The sequence below is a fragment of the Gossypium hirsutum genome, chromosome D09, assembly GCF_007990345.1.
Source record: "Gossypium hirsutum isolate 1008001.06 chromosome D09, Gossypium_hirsutum_v2.1, whole genome shotgun sequence".
Lineage (NCBI taxonomy): Eukaryota > Viridiplantae > Streptophyta > Magnoliopsida > Malvales > Malvaceae > Gossypium > Gossypium hirsutum.
In genome coordinates this window covers 40,607,320-40,630,963 of record NC_053445.1, presented here as the reverse complement: position 1 = coordinate 40,630,963, position 23,644 = coordinate 40,607,320, and the positions used below count along the sequence as shown (strand labels likewise).

At 32.0% G+C, this 23,644-nt stretch overlaps 2 protein-coding genes across 6 annotated transcripts; both read right to left on the bottom strand.

Annotated features, from left to right (window-relative positions):
- Positions 1-175: 175 nt before the first annotated feature.
- On the bottom strand, positions 176-6,890 carry LOC107891389 (CDPK-related kinase 7). Of its 2 annotated transcripts, none has more exons than XM_016816171.2 (11): positions 5,694-6,890; positions 4,975-5,105; positions 4,409-4,450; positions 4,206-4,314; positions 3,285-3,363; positions 2,915-3,211; positions 2,534-2,646; positions 1,715-1,822; positions 1,576-1,638; positions 1,286-1,453; positions 176-855 (listed from the first exon to the last, which is right to left on the bottom strand). In XM_016816171.2, exons 1-11 carry the CDS (start codon positions 6,174-6,176, stop codon positions 718-720), a joined length of 1,731 nt encoding a protein of 576 aa, XP_016671660.2. In that variant the 5' UTR covers positions 6,177-6,890; the 3' UTR covers positions 176-717. The 2 variants fall into 2 exon arrangements, with proteins under 2 accessions (XP_016671660.2, XP_016671661.2); XM_016816172.2 differs by having other exon boundaries at positions 176-958; positions 5,694-6,873.
- A 10,675-nt stretch (positions 6,891-17,565) lies between these two features.
- Positions 17,566-20,824, bottom strand: LOC107892895 (uncharacterized). Of its 4 annotated transcripts, none has more exons than XR_005918125.1 (5): positions 20,529-20,824; positions 19,030-19,200; positions 18,421-18,591; positions 18,221-18,319; positions 17,566-18,145 (listed from the first exon to the last, which is right to left on the bottom strand). XR_005918125.1 is itself a non-coding variant. In XM_016817916.2 (4 exons), the coding sequence occupies exons 1-3, from the start codon at positions 19,073-19,075 to the stop codon at positions 18,240-18,242; spliced, it is 321 nt and encodes a 106-aa protein (XP_016673405.1). In that variant the 5' UTR covers positions 19,076-19,700; the 3' UTR covers positions 17,566-18,145; positions 18,221-18,239. The 4 variants fall into 4 exon arrangements, 1 of the variants encoding a protein (XP_016673405.1); XR_005918126.1 differs by having other exon boundaries at positions 20,533-20,824; XR_005918127.1 differs by having other exon boundaries at positions 19,030-19,196; positions 20,533-20,824.
- Positions 20,825-23,644: the final 2,820 nt, after the last annotated feature.

The following is a 23,644-nucleotide window of genomic DNA, read 5'->3' as shown; positions in this document are numbered from 1 at the left end:
AAATTTATTTGTCATTATTCATGTCAAATATGCCTTATCATTTGTCATTATGTATGTCAACGTTCATATTCCGAATTTAATCCTCCTTTCGCTACCTATTGATAAAAAAATTATCAATACTTAATACACATGACAAATTAAGATGTGTAATATTAATTAGCCTCAAAATCACACGTCCCAAAACACCTTTAAAATGGGGTGAATTTTATACATAAATGACACTCCATCCATCCATCCATCCATCCATCCACTACAATTTGTTTCAGGTACAAAGCAAACCCAAGCCTAAACACAGAAAAAATAGTTAAATCAATGGAGTCTCCATCCATTTGAATTTGAGTCTCAAGCTTCAAGGACATAAATTGAACTAAGGGATAGGATGAAACATCTAAGGGTTGGGAGAAAGACTAAACAACAATGATCATATTTATTATATATAATAATTGTTTTACTATTTTGGCAACTGAGAGAAGATATGCAAGAGTGGGAAGAAAAACAATCCTAGACCTACACCCCCCAAAAAGAGAGACGATGAGAAAAGATGGTGCAAACTGCTTGCTGCAGAAACATAAAGGGCATGTCAGATTGGCCTTTAAGCTCTATTTTCTTTTCTTCCGCGATTGAATTCAGATGTCGCATTAGCTTTGCTTCAGATTTGAGCACGCATTTGTTTTCTCAATAGTGAGGAGAAGAGATAAAACGTGGTCCAATTCAACATCAAGATTTCTGAAATGTGCGTGAAGATACTCCATGTAGAAGTCTAACAAATCCCAAGAAACTAAGCTTCCCATCTGAGTGTCTAATCCAATCTTGAAGAACAACGTGAACCGGCACTGATGAGCTAAGTCCAAGTTCCTGGAACATACCCAAATAATATACCCTTTAGCACTACAGGACATGAGATTCGGCAAGCCTTGGTTGTCCCTCAAAAATTTGTAAAATAAGACTCTTCAAATATCTGGCAAAATTACTCAGTTCAATGGCACTTATCAGCAAACTATGCTCTTGGTAATCAAAATATAGGACAAATGGAAGAATCTCAACTGAGTGCTCTATATGTCTCTCATCTTAATGTTTTGCTGCAACAAAATTTTCTCAAATACTGAAATCCAGTTTAGGGTTCAACCATTTCTTTTTAATATACTGCCCTAAATTATTGGGCATATAAATCCCTATGTTCCCCACATCCTAAGCCATGTTATAGGTAATTGCCTTCAATTTTACAACACCTAAGCCAGGAATACTATGACAAAGAAACAGAGAGAGACAAGCAGGGAAGACTTACCGAGGCAAGTTCCTCTATCATAATGGGCCTGTTTCCGTCCTTATCAAACAAATAATATGCACGCCTTGCATGCTGTTCCCATGTTTCCATTCCTTCTAGCTGATGCACACTTACTGCAGAAGCACAAAATTCTTCGAAGTCCAATTTTCTATACTGAATAGAACTAATCTGCACAATACACAAGAGTAAAACAAGCTGTTAGTATTATCAGTTTGAACATGTTGGAAGCATATTTTATCAAAGGCTCTCCTCAGGGAAAAGGATGAAGTAGATGAACTAGGAAGCTTTACCATGTTGACATAATCAAGGACCCGCGAATCCTTCATAGCATCAGTAGAGTTCTTCAACATCACCTGCAAGTTCCAATCTATTTAGAATGACTTAAAATGGATAAACAATTAAAGGAAACGATTACAGAAAGAACCAGACCGTCTTAAAATTCTGCATCAGAATAAATCCACTTTTGTTAGGCCCTAACAATGAGAATTGTTCCCGGAGATAAGCAAGCTGTGGGATAGTCAACGTCTTTGCAAGAGCCTGCCATAATAGGGAAATTTCATCCAACATACCCATAGTCACCAAGGCTAGTCTTTACATCTTTATATCAAGAAGTGAGGCTAATCTTAAGAAATTTAATAAGTTAAACTGAAATATAATAGAATCATTTAGTGTACAAAATGTCAATAATTCAGCATCTCTCAACTAGTATACCTTATATTATAAGCTCAACCAAGTTCTATTTCATTTTACTTTGTCCTGTAGCTGTGTTAGTGAGTGCCGAGTGTTTGGAAGGAGCACAACAGAAGCACTGAAGTGCTTCAAGTGGTTTCGTTGGATCTTAGGAAACCCAACAGCAAACCAGATGCATTTTTGGCCTCCAAAAAAAATTATAATTTAATTATGACTCACAAGAAAATTTTCTGGCTTTGCCCCTAGCAAGAATGATGTACCGGAAGTATTGAAGAGCACAATAATATCTTTTTAATGTGTCAATTTTCAGGATAATTTCCTTACTCCCTAAATTGGTGCTAAAGTTCGCCCTTGTAAGATATATATGCATATATATATATATATAGAGAGAGAGAGAGAGAAACTATTAATATGGATATTGTCAGGTTCTTATAATTGAAGATACAACACCGCAATATCTATTTAATTTTGATGAAGGGCATTTCTACAGTTCTTGCAGAGTTAGATGATCTAGAAAGTTTGTGTCAGCAAAAGATGAACCTTTTAGGGTATACTTACCCCCAATGCTGCTCTTCGTAGTGTAGAGGAGCCTATATAAGCTTTAACGAGCCTGCATATTATCATATCTGATGGTATCTTTATGTCATGAAAGTTTGCCAACCATGGATGACCTAAGCATAAACATGAACAGTGTTATATTTAAGATAAAAAATAAAATAAACCCCTCAAGTTGATCATCATTATAAATAATCATACTTTCAGGTGGAGTCTACTTATGGAAGAAAAATTGTAACAGTACTTTCTATATTCATATCATTTCCTTGAAAGATGGGAAACTAGTAAAACAACTGGAACTTCGAGTGCCCTCAGATAATTGTTGTTACTCTATACAAGGTGAACAAATTGGGATTAGCGATATAAATAGTTTGAGCAACTTACTCAGAGCCTGAGCAGCAGTTAGTCTCTTACGGTAGTCCTTGTTCAACAATCTCTTTACAAAATCTATCGAGTCAGGGGATAAAGATGGCCAAGGGGCTTCATCAAAGCTTGGATCAGCTTTAAGGACAGCTCGAAAGATGCCAGATTCTGTTCGTGCCCAAAATGGTCGACTTCCACAAAGAAGTATATAAGCAATTACTCCGATACTCCACATGTCAGCCTCAGTCCCATACGATCTATGTAGTACTTCAGGAGCAACATAATATGCACTTCCTACGATATCATTCAATCTTTCATCTGGAAAATCCTACAATAGGTCAAAACCCACCCTTTGAACAGAAACAGAGAAACACCAACAAGTAGTTCTAACCTGGCTTCACATAGTCTGAAAGTCCAAAATCAATTGCCTTTAGAGGAGAACCCTCATCTTTAGTAGTGAAAAGAAAATTCTGAAACCAAAAAATAGCACATTAGTGTCACCATCATATATGGCAACCATAATGTGAGAATTATCACGCCAAAATGAACATTTTATCATTACACATCTAATTAAATAACTTCACAATCCAGTTCTGAAACTCCATTCACTCATTGTATTCTAGATGGGAATTTTCAAATCAAACAATATACTGTAACAATTTATGTCCCTTTAAATGAGAGAACACTAATAGTGATGATGAAAAAGTAAACACGTGGTTTCTAATTTGGTGACTAATAAGCATCTGACAAAGAAAAGGTTGAGATCCTGTCCCTTATTTTTTTGTCCATCACATTCAAATACACTAACCATCGTCATTCATGTGTAGGAGTTCAAAGGCTGCAGAAGTTCAAAACATAATATAGCCAAATGAATAAAGAGATGCTTTATGAGAACTTCAGGCAGGATTTTAAAGCAAGTGCACTTAAAACCCAAGACTGACACGGTGGGAAGAGATTAAAATGAAAGTCAACCAAGAAAAATATATCTGTAGCAGTTCGCTAGAGTAATTCTTCAGAAAATCGAAGTAGCAACTCATCCTGAAAAGGATTAAAGCATTCAAATATTAAACTCCATTATTATTAAATAGAGGGTGTAGAAAAGAATAGCCGTTAAGCATATTATAACCACTCTCACAAAGGCCAACCACATTGTTGCAATGCAAATTTAGAGATATAAACAAGGTGAATCAGGCTTCCACACTATTTACTTTTCTTTAATAGTTCAATTAGTCCTAGGATGGAGATCATGAAACTTGATGTTCAGGGTGACAAAGAGCATGGTCATAATGCCTGACACGAATGAGTCAATTACCTCAGGCTTAAGGTCACGGTGAACTACACCTTGAAGATGACAAAAGGCCACAACACTTAAAATCTGAACCATGACAGCCTTAGCATCTTCTTCAGGGTATTTTCCACCCCTAGAGAGCACAAGCAAAATCCACACTCTCAGAAAGTTGTAAAACAGGTCAAACATTTTACAATAAAAGAAAAAACTAAGAGGAGCACATGTACCTTGAAAGTATTCTATCTAGAAGTTCGCCACCCTTGCACAATCTGAAAACCATTAAAAGTAATAGGGAATAAGCTCCAGAAGTGTAACGAGTAGATTTTTTCAGCCGAAAGAAGAAAGAGAAACAGGAGAAAAGAAGACATTAAGAACAACAAGCCATCATGTAATGGAAACAAAACAACCTTCTTTCATAATTTGAGATTTGCTATAATGAATGTTTCCAGGTAGAAGGATATGCTTTGACCAGATGTGAACCATTTGGTTAACTAATTTCATGAATAATATCTAAAGCAGTTACTTAAAAGCTTTAATATCGTTTAAGGTTTACAGTCTCATACAAATTGACTGTATAGCTGTTAAACTCCAAAGCTATTGCTGATCACTGAAGCGCACAGTGAAAATCATTTTGGAGAAAATTGGTTGCATCTATCAATATGATTTGCGTGCCTTACTTCCCATGGAGTCTAAAATAGAACAGTCCATCACACGATTACAAAATTATAAGAAAAAAGCACGAATGTAAGACAATGAAAGCTACATTAAGAAAATCCTATCGGCTCAAACTTACTCCATTACTATGTAAACATTTTCATCATCTTCATAGGCATCATAGAACTGAACCAAGTTCTTATGACCAGTTAAAGCTCGTAGTATCTTCACCTCTCGTCTTACATCCTCTATGGCAATTGCAGTGGTCATCTGCATTGTGTCAGAATAGAGCTCGTTAGTTTTTAGAATAAGTAGCCAAGACAACTGTCTCTATTACAAACTGTCATCTCTCAAGTCATGCTAAATTATCTGGAGGGCATATATAGGTCCTGCGAAGTCCTAAGACTGGAGGAGGAAATAAAAAACATAACACGTCTAGGACCATAGTTCACTATAATCTAATTTGAAATGTAATAATAACTATACAAAAAGAATGCTGAGAACCCCTTGATTTAACAGACAAATACAATATTAGCAAACAAAAACTGCTTTAGCATGAATTGGATATAATTACCAATATCAGGAACCGAGCTGAATATAACTGATTGAAGATAATAGGATCATATGATAAATGGAACTATAAACAAAATCCATCAAATCCAAATACTTTCCAACAATCAACAGCTAAACGGGTGATATCAAAGCAACAAAATGGATATCTGAGATACAGCTGAAGAGTTAATAGAGTGGTAAGATTATATTTAGATCAAAAGATCCTTAATCCCTGAAAATTACTTATCAATGCAAATGGAAAATTGACCAAAAAAAGAGAGAGTAAAGTTAAGATGAAAATTAGACCTTGGACTTAGGAATAACTTTGACAGCGGCGTCATTGCCTTTGAGGCTTCCTTTCTTGGCCTTAGCGGAGCAAGTATATCCAAAATGTCCACGCCCCACTTCCTCACCAAGCTCATAATGAGACGTAAAATGCTTCGAAAACCCAAAACTCTTATTCAAACCAACCTCACACTCACTTCCTTCAGGGATTGAGGCCTCGTTAGGCTTAATTGAGCCATGCCTTCTTGCCAGCAATGACTTGATATGCTTTGCAGGAGAGGGGGGAGGGAATGGCCGTTTGAAGAAGCGAAGAGGAGTAGAATTCACACTGGGTACAGCTGGGGATGTCTTGAAGAGGCTGGGCAATGGACTTGGACTGTAAAATGGGAAATTTGATGACTTTGAGGAGTTGGAATTTGGTGCTGCATCCTTTTCAGCTGGGATTGAGATGTCCCTTGATTGCTTTTGTTGGTTTTCAATGGGTTTTCCATGGCAGAGTCCCATTATAGGAATTAGTCCCCCAGAACCAAATAATAATAATAATAATAATAATAATAATAAGTTCAACTCTTTGATCAAGAAAAAAAAACACTAGGAAAAGGGCAAGAAATCAAACGGAAAGTAAAAAAACTGAAGAGAGAAAAAAGGATTTAATCTGGTGTGTTCTTGAGGTGAAAACACACTTCAGCTTCACTGTTCGATCCAAGGAAAGGAAAAAAAATATGTATAAGCGGGAAAGATCAAGCACAGTAAAAATATTTCAGAAAAAAACCCAAGAAAATTCCAAAGCAAAAAAAAAAAAAAAAGAGTACCCAAGAAGGAGAATTTACTTTAGGGAAAAAAAACTAATAAGTAAAAAAAAGCAATTCAACTTTACTGATCATACAAAAACAATGCCAGAAGGTAGTGAAGGAGGAGCAGAATTTTGGTTTGATGGAAGAAGAAGAAGAAGAAGAGAATGAAAGAGTAAAAAAAAAAGAGAGAAAGAGAAAATATTACTCCACCAACAAGGAAAGAATAAGGAAGAGGGAAAAGATGAGAGAAAGAAATAAAAAAGGAAAAGGGAAAGTAAGGTAAAGATGCTTAGCAGAGGCAGCAAGAAAAGCAGAGGAAAAAAAGAAAAAAGGAAGAAACGGAGGGTTGTTTGTGTAGTGCTTTTTGTAAGCTTTATTTTTTGTTAATGGGGGATGTTTTTCTTTTTCATTGGTTTCCCTCAATTAATTGAATGGTAGGGTTGGGGTATTTGGATATATCCAGCCTGTCCTTTTTGCTTCCCATTTACATTTCATAGCTAACTCCTATCGATGTATTGCATACCATCCTGAAATACTTAAGATATTCGATATCGGTAAAATACAGATGTGAAAAGTGCAGGGAGTTTTGATTTGAAGGAATGCGGCAGCCCTTTTTTTATTCATCTCTGCTTTGACCTACTTTTTTTGTTCATTTGCTATTTTCCCCCCTTTTCTCTCTCTTTCTTATAATTAATTGTAATGCATGAAAAGTTTATGAAGAAATCAAAATGTTGAGAGCATGTGTGATAATAATTAGGACGCAATTATTTAATGAGTATTGTTGCATGAACAGTTTGTCAAACTCCCAAGATGGTTGAATTTGCAGATAGACTTTTTGCCAACCTAATCATGTTGAAAAAACCGTTCATATATAATATTGGTGTTGATTTGAATGAAAATGTATTACCAGCTTCACAAGCAATGTCAAAGCAGATTCATCCTCAGCAGAATTTGTCAAATTTTTGCTCTCTCCTTTTTCATTGTGTTTGGTGTGGTAATAGTTTGAAAAGAAGGCTTAGCTCCAATTTGTTGAATAATCATGGCGGTGTTGAGTTAGAGGACATTGAAATTCCAAGATAAATGCCACTTTTTTATGAGTTCTGATCATGGAAGGTGGCGTTTGCCAAAACAGAACTCCTTTTCACTTTCACCCTTTTAACATTTCATTCCAACTTTTAACTTGCAAATTTAACATTATAAATATAATTTTACTCCATTTTCAAAGAAAAAACAAAGAACAAAGAGGGATGCAATCATGTTTAGCTTTAGTTTCATAGTTTGGCTCACGTTAAATTTTTTTATTATTCATACATAACTTGTGGATTTTTTATTACTTTTTAAAAGTGTTTTTGAACCCAAAATAAAAATAATATAAAATTATATATTTAAATTTATAAGCACTATATTTTAATTATTATTAAAATATAGATTATACATTCAAATTAAATTTTATAAATAAGTAATAGTAATTACTTACAAATATTTAAAAATTATATTTTATATATTAAAAAATTATTAATGAGTTACAATATTTTTTATTTTTTTATTAAAATATCAATGAATTTGAGCTTTATTTAAATGCATGTTTTTTTACTTTACAACCTCATGTGTAAAATGAATATTTTATTTTTCAAAAGCACTTTTTGACTATAATACTAAACACTCAAATTTTAAACAAAGTTTTTTATAAGCGTTTTTTCACTGCACTTTCCAAAAGCAATGAGAAACTAGTCGTTACTTCATATACTTTAATTTTGTAATTTTCAATCCTTAATACTTTTTGAACTTTGAAATTTCAGTTCTTGCCAAATAATAGTTGTTAAATTCATTAAGTTATGTTATTTTCAAAATATAATGCTAAAAACATATTATCATATGTGTAGCATCATGTCAATGTGCTATTTTCACATATTACTTTAAAAAATGCAGTATATGGATCTAATGACTTTCATTTGCATCGAGACTAAAATTTTAAATATCGAGAAATATAGAGATTAAGAATGATCCAATTAAAGAATATGGATACAATTTACAACTTTTTCTAATAGCACCGACTAAAGTAGAACTTAACCACATAGATTTAACTACTATTGTTTGGTTAAGATTAAAATTTTAGAATTCAGAAAAATATACACTAAATTTGACCAAATGCGAAAAGTATATGAATTAAAATTGACCAAAAATAAAGTACATGAACTAAAATTCACAACTTATGTAAAGCACAAGGCCGATAGTAAAATTTAACAAAAATATTTCTCATTTTTAAAATTGAAAAGAAGTGAATATTTCTAATATAATTTAATATTAATAAGTATTGAGTACAATTATAAGACATATAAGAATTTGAATTCGAGAAACTCCCTTTAAAAACCACCTCATAATTCTCAAATTCACCTAAATTTTCTTCTTCTTCTTCTTTTGTTACTAGAATTAGATAATGTTAGTAAAATTAATATAGACATGTTCAAATTTGTCCCATTTAATAGGTTTTGGTTAATTATATTGGACTTAAGACATTTTTTTTTCAAGCTATTCTAATCTAATACAATTTATTATTAATTAACAAAAATAATTTATTTAAACTTAATTTTAAAATATATTACTACTAATATAAATTAACTTTTAATGTCTTCAGATATTGTACCTTTGGCACACAAGTAGAGGTGATCATGGGTTGGGCCGGACTGGGTTTGGATCGGGCCCCAGACAAAATTTTAGGCCCATTTTCTAGGCTCGATCTCGACCCTGCTCGAAATATGGGCCTAAAAATTTATCCAAACCCAAACCCAGCTCGGCCAGGGCCATATTAAATTTTACAACACCAAAAAAGTATATATTTAATATATATATATTTGTCCAAGCCCGAGCCCCGCCCTGCTCGAAATATGGGCCTAAAAATTTGTCCAAGCCCAAGCCCAGCTCGGCCCGACCCATATTAAATTTTACAACACCAAAAAAGTATATATTTAATATATATTTGATTAAAAAGTATATTTGATTAAAAATAAAAAATATATATTTAATATATAATTCAGGCCCAAGCCAAAAAAGTTTTACCCGAGGCCCGGCCTGTTTTCTAAACGGGCCTCGTTTTTTTGCCCAAACCCATATTTCAACCCTATATTTTTACCCGAACCCTCCCATTTTTTGGGCGGGCCATCGGGCTAGGCCGAGTAGCCCAACCCATTAAAAATTTGAATATTTGGTTAGTATTATTATCTAAATTATATTTGAATTCATGTTTACTATAAATAAATTTGAATATCATATAAAGTAATTAATTTGGTTATTTCAAATATCTATTTACTCCCATTCTTATTTCTATTTGATCCAAGTAAGCAACCTATCATTTTTATTATAACTTTTACCTACATCACCTTTTTGTATCTCTTTGTACAATTAATATTTTAACAATTTAACTGTTGAATTTATTATTCCGTTCATATAGATTATACATGTCAAATTTTATGTAAATTAAAAATTTATAATTATTTGTTTTAGATAAAAAAATTTAATTGTTCAATAAATATTAATATATATATATAGTATTTTAGCTCAATATGATAGAGATGTTGAATTGGTTTAAAGATCTACATGCATGACAAGTATAAGTATATCAATAAATTCAACGGTTGGAGCGTTAAAATATTAATTATACAAAGAGATATAATTAGTTTTACACCAGTGTAATTGGATCTCTCCCCTATACAGGGGTGAATCCAAAAAATATTTTAGCAGTGGTCGGAATTTAATTATAAATTTTTATAGATCAAAATATAAATTTATTATTTATTAATTTATAATTTAATCATTTTTAAAGGGCTAAAGTGCAATTTTATCATATTAATTTATAATTTCTTTATTTATAAGAGGATTGAATTGAAAACTTTTTATTTTAAGGAAGGCCAAAATGCAATTTCACTATATATGAACTTATAGGTTCAAAGACCCTGCCTCCCCCTTAAATTCACCTCTATCTCCATATAGAGAAAGATTTTATCTTGTAAATTGGTAGTTTAGTTAGGATATTGAGATCCTTCAATCAATAATAATCCTTATTTACCTCCTAATGATCAACCTCCAACTAACCCCATCCTTGAGCTTCGGTCAAGCACTAGTGCTAAAATGGCTCTAACCTTTTGTGGCGTTTTTAACACAAATGCCACTATAGTTCTAACCTTTTGCGGTGTTTGTTTACTAGCGCCACTAATGTACACATTTTGCGGCATTTTTGGTCCAAACGCCGCTAAAAGTCTGTTTTGCTATAGTGACTCCTCAAGATTAATAGAAAGATGCCATTAGCTAAAATGGCGATATTATGCTTTTTTGTGATAATTTCAACTTTTAAATTGAAGTTTAAAGCTTATCAAAATTCTATTGGATGGCTCTAGTTTTTGCTATTTTGTGCGACACTCCTTTAGGTATTATTAGGAGAGGTTTACTATTGTATTGTGATGTATTTGAGTGAGCGATTTGTGATAAGTGGGGTTTGTATTGGAGTTGCAATTACTTCTTTATAAAAGGGTAGATTGGGCTTAAGCCGATATGTGATTCAGGCAATTGTAGAATAAAATCGTCTACTGGCGAGGCTTTATAGATGTAGAACCATTGTGTCTGAACTGCATTGACAAATATTATATGTTAATTTTGCCCTTACAACTTTACTCTTTGTGTTACTCTGTATTTAACTTTTCTATTCGTTTTTGTTCTAACAACAATCGGAGCGAAACTATTTTTTGAAATATATAAATTATATGATGGAAAAGAAAAGGATTATGAAAAACAATACATATTAGCCCCTTGGGGTTTATTATCAATACTTGTTGTATGATAGTGGTGAGGAGTTTTATTATAGTAGAGGTCCACGTAACACCGAAAACAGAGGGCAAGTTAGAGAATGGATGCTTCTACTTTAAGCAGTTTGGTAGATAAAAAAGAGAGAAATTATTCTTATTCTTTGATACCCTCTTCTCCACCCCATCTTTTGTGATAGAATAAAGTTGATGCTTTGTTAGAGATATTATATATATTTGTAATGTTAAGGCAATGAAATTCCTTTTGTTTTTATTTTTAATAAATAAATAAATAAACACTAGGCTGAATCATAAGTTAACATGGAAGAACATGGGGGACAGATGTTTAAATAGAAGCAATTTGGTCAAATGTTTGTTAAAACCCATTTCATAATAAGAGTGAGGTTGCAATGCTATGGACAATCACCCTCCTTTGCTTTTAATTTTAGTTTTGGTTGAGCCTCAAGTTATGGAATCAATTTTTATTTTATTTTTCTTCAACCCTACAACTTTTTTTTTATCACTATAAAATAGATTGTAATTTGCCAACTGATAAAGAAAATTTAAAATTCAAACTTATGGAATATTATTTTTAATATATTAATCTAGATTCCATATTATTCTTACCATTAAAATGTGTACTCGTGTAAAATTTGATTCAATCTTTTTATTTTTCAATTTAAAAATTCTAGTCCCATCATTATCATCATTGGTAATTTCTGTCAGAATTTGTCAATTTAACATGTTTTTTTCTATCAATCATATGTCATGTCATATGAGGACAAACTAATTAAAATTTTAAGTTAAAAATTTTTTGACAGGAAATATTTACAATTTTAACGATTAGATTGATTTTTTTAAATAAAAAATAAAAAATTTTAATTTTTAACTATTAAATGCAACAACGATCTCAAATTTCTCAAAATCTGAAAACTAACAACATATTTTAACCTATTCACACAACTTAAAATGTTGTCATTATTGGATATAGTCCCAAGTTAAATGTTGACCCTAAATATTAAAAATCCAAGTGTTAGATACCTATTAGACGTGATCATGGGCCGGGCTACTCGCTTAGGAGTAAAGGCTCACTCAAAAAAATGAGAGGTTTGATAAAAAAATATAAGCCCAAAAAATAGACTTTGACAAAAACAAGGATAGCTTTCTAAACGGGTCAAGTCTTAGGTAGGATTTTTTTGGCCCAAGCCCTAATAAACTATTTTGTTGTTGTTTTGCTACTATTTCATTATTATATTTTTACTATTTTTTTGTTATTGTTTAGATATTGTATAACTAAAATATTATTGGGTGTGATATAAATAGGTTTAAAGCTTGAATTAAAGTCGCCTCTTTAATGGGAGGGTCTAGGACAAGTTAACTACGGGTGCATTTGATAAATTATTAAAAATGAAAATTTTTAATATTTAATTCTTTAAATTTCTTTGATAATTATTTTAATTTTTTACTTAAAACAAAATTTTCAACAAAAAAGTGTTGAATAAGATAAAAAGGTTGGTAGCTACATATTCGTTAATGTAGAAAATATTAAGTTTATTTTATTTTATTAAAAAATTAAAATAAATTACCATATTTATCTTTCATTTAAAACTACCCAAAATAATATAAAATAGGGTAAACTAGAAAAAAGTCATTTTTGTTTGCCTCAGATTACATTTTGGTCACTTATGTTTGAAATATCACGTTTTAGTTATTTACGTTATCATTTTGTTATGAAGTGGTCATTTTATCGTTAAACTCCATTACCTCCCTAACGACAGTCCTACATGGTAGTCCAAATGGGTTTTAAATACTAACTTGGATGCCTAATTGCTAGGATGAAAATAGGTTTTTAATCAAATACATTTAATTTGGACTGCCATATAGGACATCCAAGTTGGCATTTAAAACTCATTTGGACTGCCACGTAAGACTGATGAGGGAGGTAACGAAGTTAACGGTAGAATGATCACTTCATAACAAAACGATAACGTAAGTGACTAAAATGAAACATTTCAAACATAAGTAACTAAAATATAATCTAAGGCAAACAAAAGTGACTATTTTTGTAGTTTACCTTATAAAATATTATATTAATAAGATTAAAATTAAAAAATAAATAATATTTTAAAAATCAATATTTAATTTTATCAAACACTTATATTTACTAAATTATCAAACAATTTTTAATATAAATTTAGCACTTATAAAATTTAACAGCAAAAATCCTGTAATGGCCTAAATTCAAGGTTATCGGAACAGTGGTTTCGAACCACAAATTCGATGAGGAAAAATTTATTTTTCTTATATTTTTATGGTCTACGATTTCACAAAATGATTTCGTGAAAATTTCGTTCAAAAATTTCGACGTTTGGGTACTCAATTTAGTCAAAAGGACTAAATTGTAAAAAGTGCAAAAGTTGAGTTCTACATGTTAGAGGTGTACAATTGTTATGAAACTTTAAATTGGAGGTCCTTATATGGTAATTAGACCATTTTTTAAGTCGGTAGACAAAAATGGACATGAGATTAGTGAAATAGGAAATTTTTAAGTTAGGGGCAATTTGGTAATCTAGTAATAAAAAGAATTAAAAAGGGAAAAAGATGGCCAAAAATATCATCTTCTTCATAGTGAACGAAATCAGCAAAGGGGAAGCCATATTTAGGGTTTTTCAAGGTTCCAATCTTCATAGTAAGTGATTCTAAGTCCCGTTTTTAATATTCTTTACGTTTTTGAGATCCTGGTAGCTTAATTTAGCTTATTCTAGCAATAATTTAACCTAGGGTTTATATTTGGAAAAATAATCATAGGTTAAAAGTGTTTATTTTGATGTTTTGTGATAGAATATGAAGCTAGAAATTATGTTAAACAACTTTTGCTAGTCGATTTTAAGCGAAAACGAGTAAAATCCCATAATCGGTAAAATACCTAATGTTCATAAATATATGTTAGAGTGGGAATTTGATGTTGTCATAGAAGAGAAAATGTTCAGCATGTTATAAAACATAAAAATAAGATATGAAGTTTAATTTCCGAGCCTTGGGGTAAAAGTTTAGGGGCAAAATCATAATTTGAAAAAGTTAGAGTCGAGGGCTGTTTTGATGAATGTGAGTATTAAATAAGTTAAAATTTCTATTTTCGATCAAGAAGAACGAAACTTGAGGTTAGACTAAGGGAAGAATAAAGTTGAAGACTAAGTTGGTGAATTGGGCTATATTTGGTACCGAGGCAAGTTTATGGTAAATAAATGCAATATTTGAATAATTATTACTAATGTTGTTAATTTCCAGCAATTATATATTTATTTTATGAAATTATTTAATGCTAACTCAAAATGATTTTGCTCGTACTTGATTTAACGAGGCCTTTTAACACTGATTCTCTATCATCTCATACTTGAGTTAGCATTAAATAATTTCATAAAATAAATATATAATTGCTGGAAATTAACATCATTAATAATAATTATTCAAATATTACATTTATTTATCGTAAACTTACCTCGGTACCAAATATAGCCCAATTCACCAACTTAGTCTTCAACTTTATTCTTCCCTTTGTCTAACCTCGAGTTTCGTTCTTCTTGATCTAAAATATCAAATTTAACTTATTTAATACTCACATTCATCAAAACAGCCCTTGACTCTAACTTTTTCAAAATTATGATTTTACCCCTAAACTTTTACATAATTACATTTTTGCCCCAAGGCTCGGAAATTAAACTTCATCTCTTATTCTTATGTTTTATAACATGCTGAAAATTTTTATCTTCTATGAAAACATCAAATTCCCACTCTAACATGTATTTATGAACATTAGGTATTTTACCGATTATGGGGTTTTACTCGTTTTCGCTTAAAATCGACTAGCAAAAGTTGTTTAACATAATTTTTAGCTTCATATTCTATCATAAAACATCAAAATAAACACTTTTAACCTATGGGTATTTTTCTAAATATAAACCCTAGGTTAAATTATTGCTAGAATAAGCTAAATTAAGCTACCGGGATCTCAAAAACGTAAATAACATTAAAAACGGGACTTAGAATCACTTACTATGAAGATTGGATCCTTGAAAAACCCTAAATATGGCTTCCCATTTGCTGATTTCGTTCACTATGAAGAAGATGATATTTTTGGCCATCTTTTTCCCTTTTTAATTCTTTTTATTACTAGATTACCAAATTGCTCCTAACTTAAAAATTTACTATTTCACTTATCTCATATCCATTTTTGTCTACTGACTTAACCAATGGTCTAATTACCATATAAGGACCTCCAATTTAAAGTTTCATAACAATTGTACACCTCTAACATGTAGAACTCAACTTTTTCACTTTTTACAATTTAGTCCTTTTGACTAAATTGAGTGCCCAAACGTCGAAATTTTTGAACGAAATTTTCATGAAATAATTTTGTGAAATCGTAGACCATAAAAATATAAGAAAAATAAATTTTTCCTCATCGGATTTATGGTCCCGAAACCACTGTTCCGATAACCTTGAATTTAGGCCATTACAAATCCAGTACTTAAATTTTCAGTTTATCAAGCACACCCTAAGTCTCCTCTCTCATGCATAAAATCATAGTACTTTGTATAATAAAATTATAAATCTATGATTCTATTAAATCTTGAATATAAAATTACATTGAGAACAAATTACTAATTTAAAAATTATAATTATAACTATTTTATTAACAATATTTTTATTATCAAGGGATGATTGTTATTACTTAGTTAAACTTTGGATCCATATTAAATTACACTTATTATTTTAGATTAATTATCCTTAAATTGGTGTTACAATTATATACCAATTAAAATTAATATTTAGCATTATAAATAAATACTTTAGCAAAGCATTTTCGTTCAAATAACATCTAAAAAAATATTGAAAAAAATATTTTAGCATTATTTAATAGGTTTTCTTTTCATCACCAAAAAGGTATGATTTTCATTATTAATTGAGATGCTTAGTTATTACTATTATAATTTAATATTTGATGATTTTACTATTATTTGATTTTAATAATATTACATAATGTAAATGTTGTTTATCAATGTCTTGTGATTTTAATAATATTAGGTTGTTTACCATTGATTATTTTATCTAATTACTTGATATTTTACTATCGGTTGTTTCCCACTTTCTTCTTTTCTTTACTTTTAAAATGTTATTCTATTCTCCCAATTATTTTCATACCCATCTCATTTTCATTTTCTAGATATATTTTCTATTTGCTCATTCTCTATTTTATAGAATAGGTTGTATTATCTCTAATGATTATTTTTAGTGTCATTTCAAGTAGGATCTTTTGTTCAATATTTAAAATAATAAACATTTAATTAGAGCAATTAGATCTGTAATTGTCTTTTTATTTTAATAATTGAGTCGAGCAATCAGATTATGAACTATATAGTTGAGTTTGTTAATTTGAATCAAGTCTTTCTATTTTGTAAAGTTATTGGGGAACTAAATCTTAAGAGTGTTTCTTAATATTATTCAATTGAAAAGGGTTAATTATAGAGATGTTCTCCTAGTTAATTTACAATCCAATGAATGGTTGGTGGTTTGAAGCTATTTTTTTTATCACTATAACCAACTTATTCATTCAATATGAAAATATCTATAACTTGTGATTAATTCGACACCCAAGACTATCATCACACCTGAGATTGGAATTTTTGACATTTGACTTATTATTTATTATTTTGAATTTCTATTATTTACATTTTGTTTTTTTATTATTTTTTGGAATATTTTAAAAAACCTTTCTTTCTTTTTTTTCTCACAGATCACTTAGTCGTTCCCACGATTAAGTCTTAGGGTCCGTTTGATTGCCAGAAAAATGTTTTCCGTAAAATGATTTCTGAAAAATGTTTTACTTTTCTGTAAAATGATTTACTGGAAAATATTTTCTGGTGTTTGATTGAATCTGTGTAAAATATTTTCTGCTGTTTGACAGATTTCCTGAAAATATTTTCCGAAAAAGTTGTTTTTACATATATTAATATATATTATAAAATTTTGTATTTTAAATTGTTTTTACATATATTGCAATGATTTATTTATAATAATACTTAATTATTAAGCTACAATATTAATCGTTATAAATTGAAAAAAAAATGCTTTCTTATTAGTTGGAAAAAAAGTGAAGAGAAATGGCTAAAAATTTACCTTTTTTATTTTATTATTTATTAAATGGGAAGTAAACTTCATACAATACAGCATTCTTGAGCAATAATTAAATTCCCAATAGACTAAACTTGTGATTAATTTGGTCAAAAATCAATCAAAGCTTAGGAGTTTGACACAATTAATTCAACCTTTCTCTATAAAATGAAGTATAAGCTTTATGGTAATCGAACATCTCTCTTAAGATCATCAAATGTTTTGTGAGAGTCAAAATTTCTAATGGTTAACCATTTACAAATGATGAAGTATTGTTGTCTAAGAGAGAGAGTAGTGATATATGTATACCATATAAACATACACTACTTTTTCTAAATGTCTGTACATATTAACAAACTTTAATACAACAATACAACTACATGTTGTTGTCTAAGAGAGAGAGTAGTGATATATGTATACCATATAAACATACACTACTTTTTCTAAATGTCTGTACATATTAACAAACTTTAATACAACAATACAACTACATGCATGGTATTGATCCTTTACCTCCTTTTATGTATGTATATGTACTAGTTGATGTAGAATTTTAAGGGCAAGACTGGCTTGAAGATTCTTCTTAAGTCGGCTCCTTCTTTCATGGGGAAAAAATACTGAATGAAGCTTGAATGAAGAAGAAGTCTCAACAACTTCAAGCTGCGTCATGATGATTGAGAAATTCTATTATACAAGGATACACTAGATCTACGGCCTGCATCAAAAGGAAGTGTAAATATTTAGGAGAAGCTAATTATGTTGCATCAAATATGAAAGTATTAAATCTTACTCGTTGGGCACCCACTATATCAGTGAGCAAAATGCAAACCACCTGGTTCTCCAAAAACTTTGTATGTGACCAATGGCTCGAGAATAAGCTTCACTATTTCTGCTCCATTGATATCATTACAAACTAAATGAGAAAAACAAAGCAAAGCAGAACAATAAAACTAGATGCAATTTAGATAGGAGGGATAAATTACACCATACCATATACCGCATCAGGCGGACATATCAGATCTTGGTCTCCGGCAATTGGTAAGACGGGGACATTGCTTTTACTGAGATGATTCTTGTAAAAGAATGTCCCACTCCTGTCACGCAATCCTCCCTCCTCAAAGGCTGTTGCTAGCTGCAAGAGAAGCTTGGCAGGCACTGTCTCTGTAAATTGTGCTTTAATTGTCATTCATGAAATGGTCCAAAAAAGTAGGAAGTACATAAAATCTAACTGTGCCAGGGTCAAAGGGAGATTTGAAGACTCATTTAAATTATTCTAGACTTGTCAAGGATGTAAGTATCAACGAGAAAGACATGAACGAGCAACTTTAATAGGTTGAAAGGGGAAAAAAATAGGACAAAATTATTTAAGTAGGATCCAACACAAGCTGACAAGCACATGAAAACGACAGCAGAGGAATCATCAACACATGGAACAGTGCCTTCTGAACTGAAAGACCCTACAATTTTCTGTGTACCGTTGTACTTCTAAAGCATTTTGAAGCGTTCATATAATATGATAGTTAAAAGCATCAATGCCAGAGTCTACATTTAGCATTTGTGCATTATCCTGGAAGCCAAAGGTGAAGCATATTTTCTTACTGAAGTTTTCCGTAACAAGCTTTTCAAACAACTTTGGCTGGAACATGTCCGGGGCAGAAATTTGAGGACTCAACCAAGACAGGAGGGAGGGTTAGCTGCAAAAGGATGGGTAGCAGCAAGCAATGTTCCAATTGGAATAACAGGAACATTTAGGACCTGTGCAGGGTCTGCCTACTCACCGAAGAGAAATAACATCAGATTATTGTCAATATATATACAAGCAGATAATAACACTTCACAGAGAAACAATGCTTAAGCAATTTCGCTTCAATAACACTTGTTAGGGGTAAAAGCAGTTTGAGTGACGATCTAGAAGACATATAGTCCAATGATGATGCAAACGTAGTGACTGCTGCCAATCCAGAATCCTTTCCTTCATAACCTTATAAAAACAAGACATTTTAGCACTCCTATATATTGTTCAAGATACAAAGTCCTAATCATACGTGGAAATAAGATCAAGTTGTTTCTGCACATCTTTTAGTGCTGTAGAAATGTTGTTTTGCATATCAAAAGCACGTGCTGGAGATGATCTTTCAGCTTCTTCAATTATATTTACAAGCTTTTCAATTAAATCCGTAATTTGACTGGAAAAATCATATCTTTTTTCTGTTTCTGAAAACCTCTTATTATCTGTACTAGAGGTGCTCATGGGCCGGGCGGCCCGGCCCGACGGCCCGCCCGAAATATGGGAGGGTTTGGGTAAAAATATAGGCCCGAAATATGGGCTTGGGCAAAAAAAGAGGCCCGTTTAGAAAACGGGCCGGGCCTCGGGCACCACTTTTTTGGCCCGGGCCCGGCTCGGCCCGGCCCGATATAATAAATATATTTATTTTTTAAATTTTTTTAATTTTAAAATATTTTTAAAATACTTTTTTTATTATTTTTTAATTTTAAAATATTTTTAAAATACTTTTTTTAATTTTTAAAATAAATTTTTGGTATTTATTAAAAAAATAGGCCGGGCCGGGCCGGGCTTGGGCTTATGATTTTTTTCTCGGGCCGGGCCTGGGCAAAATTTCAGGCCCATATTTCGGGCCGGGCCGAAATTTTTTTATGGGCCCGGCCCGAACTCGGCCCGGCCCATGAGCACCTCTAATCTGTACCCTTACCATAAAAATCCTTCCTCTGAGAAATAGAATCTAAAGGGTCTATATATTGTCCAAAATCCATTCCTTGTGTACTCAATCCAGCGCCTCTGAGTTCAAGAATCCAGGTATCATATCCTTGACCGCACATGAAGCGTGCGAACGAGGACTAAACATGAATTTGCATCATCAATAGACTTAAAAACAAGAACCCAAAGAAAGTTAAAAGCCTAGAAATGACAATCCAATAGAAGAAACTCTATAAACAGAACAAGCGTAACCCCATAAAGCCATAAGCTACGAAACCATAATCCAATGGAAGAAAAGTTAAGAACACCGAGAAATACAATTAAAAGCTAAAAATTAATAACAAAAAGAAACCCATAAAAGCTATGAGGTTTAGAAAATTACAAACCCATCACGTAGAAGCCTGGAAATTGCATTAATTCACCAACAGAAATAATTCAATGAGAATGAAGAATGGATTGGAATTCGGGTACAGGGTCGGAGCAGGAAGGATTGAGGGAATCGAAATGAAGAATGGATTGGAATAGGAGAAGCCACAGAAAATAAGTAGAAATGAAAGTGGAAATAGAAAACATACATTTCTAAAAAAAGTCTGCAAAGAAATTTTTGAAGCTGAGACGATGAGAGCGTAGAGAAGGAAATGGAAAATGTCTTACGGAAGGAAAATCGGAAAGACATTTTCCAAAACTAAGGAAGTGATTTTACTCGTATTTGTAAGAGGTTTTCCTTGTGGAATTCATTTTCCACCAAATAAACACCGAAAAATTCGGAAAACCAAATCCCACAATCAAACAGACCCTAAGGAAGTGATTTACCCGTGTTTGTAAAAGGTTTTCCTTGTGGAATTCATTTTCCACCAAACAAACGCCGAAAAATTCGAAAAACAATTCCGGAAAACCAAATCCCACAATCAAACGGACCCTTAATCACAGCAGACTTTAATGCTTTTTATTTAGTATATCTGGGATTCAACCCTACTTCCCTATTTACTAATTTGTTTAATTTTTAGGCATAGGAAATTAAAATTGATGGATTTGACACATAAAATTTTAACATCATTGTTAGAGATTGGTAGTAATTAGTTTTAATTTCTTTTGGTGACCATATTTCAAGGCACGTGTACACTCAAGTTTAATTTAGAAATCGAACTCGAAAAGATAGCCCATTCCCTAAAAAAAGGAAGTAAACTTCTAAAGTAAATAATGTTGGTAAAACATGAAAGGTGTGTGCATCGAAATTTTGAAACATTCATAACCAACTCAAATAGTTAAGAACAATTGATCATTGATAATCTAGCACATATATGTACTTTTGTCCACTTTGACAAGTTGGAGAAGTGGTTTCATGATTAAACTCAAATTATTTGCAAGGAACTACACTCTTTTACAGAAACAACGATATCTTGAGCTGCAAAATTACAAATTTAATTATACAAAAGCTGCTGCAAAAAGGACTTGAAGATATATAATTTGGGAGCAAGAGTTTTCCCAAAAGGTGGTCAGAAGGTCTCAAAAAGTCTAGTCGAAGATACCCTTGGGAAACCCAACAATTAGTCTTAAACTTTTTGCAGAGAACTGCATTGCTTTGCAAAAATGAACATATTTCAAACTACAATCCATAAAATCAGGTGATTCAAAACTATTTCGAAGATAACTCAAAGATCAACAATTAGACATTAAAATCACCCCAAAATCTAGTCGGAAATTTTTTAAAAGTCCAATTGAATTCAACCCTACAGAATCCTACGAGATTGATTTCAAATTCTCACATAACTTCAATCTCTACTTTCAACCGATTGGATTTTCTCCACTATTCTCTAACTCGTAGATTGTATGATGAATGGGCTTAGTTCCAAACACAAACACAAGTACTAAATTGGAATTTCTTAAAGAAAAGTGATTCTGACCCGACTCTATCTATTTTTTAGCCAAATAAGTGAATTGACAACTAAGATTTTGTAATTCTCATCAATTCATTAATATTCATCAATCTTTTCTCTTCAACCAGTATAAAATATTGATAGAGAGTTGATTAGAAGTCCTATTATTTAGAACTACAAATAAAATGAAGAGCTCTGGGCTGAAACAACCATATGGACGACAAACCGAGTCCAACAATGACTCATTACGATGTCCACCTTACTTGCTTGTGCGACAAGTGTATACACCTAATTTTATCCGAGCATTTCAATCTTGAGCTAATTGGGCTTTAAGTTTATTAGAAATGGACTCATTTGGATTTCTTGAGTAAAATCGAAATTTTAATGTAATTTTAAAACAAACTTAAATTTTGATTTAATTATTATTGTGGCTCAATATGTAAGCCCATGTTAAAAAAATCAAGTCCAAGCCTAAGTCAAGAATTAGGTCCAAGAATGAATCAGGCATCAAGTTTGAATCTAAAACAAAGGGTCAAGGCCCAATTTTAAGGCTTGGTTTATTTTGGGTCCAAAATCAGTCATTTTCTTAGATCCAAATTAGGGTTGAAGTTGAGTCCAAGTCTAAGTGGAGATCTTTTAGGGTTTTGGAACCACATGCCTTGGGAATTGGTGGAGTGCAGTAAGTGTATTTAAGTTGTTCATACACTGCTAACATCTTCTTGGTCCAATATCGAAAACATTTTGTTGCAAGTATGAAAGCTTAATGATTGTTAAGGTTCACATCAATTTTTTGCTCTCTCTATAGTTGGATTTTACTCTAATATTTTAAAATAATTTGAGTGCAACCGATATTTATCTAACTCGAAATTAATGCATTGTATTTTAGAATTACCATTTCCTGGTTGTCATGCGCAAGAGAGAGCGGGAAATAAGCTATTTTAAGGACAGTTTCTCCAAAACACCCTGCCTTCTGAAGTACATGTTTCCTGTATTCGCCATTTCCTTTTCAACAGAGGCATGGAGACAACTATCAGAGTACCAGGTGGTACTGCAGTAAGAGGAGACAGTAGAGAGGCGAACATGGCAACAACATCAACTAGCATAAGCTAACACAACAAGAAGAGTAGAATGAGGCAACTGTAGCCAGCAAGATTGCACAGGAGGATGAGGCAACCAAGAGGAGAATGAAGCAGCAGCAGACTGTAGTAGGCAGCATCATAATAAGAAGAGGCAACCGGGAGGAGAATAACAACCAATAGCAGCTACAGTAGGCAACAAAACCAATGGCTATATATATGAGGAAAACAACTAAACCAAATAACATAGATCGAGTTAAGTGGGTTGAAACAGAACTCTGCTACTAGCCAGCAACAAGGATGTTGTCCTTCATTAGCAAATCTTTTTATAGATAAGCAGATTGGAAGCTGAGAGGACCACTTAATCATCACTTTTTTCTTAATTTTCTAAAGCCAAACCATGAGTCATCATCACCTTTTATTTTCTAAAGCCAATCAATTAGGAACTCGTTTGTCTTTAACCCAGATACAACATAACAGACACAAAAACATGGTCCCTCCTCGACCCAGTTGCCTAATCTATTTACTTTTACGTATTTTAAATC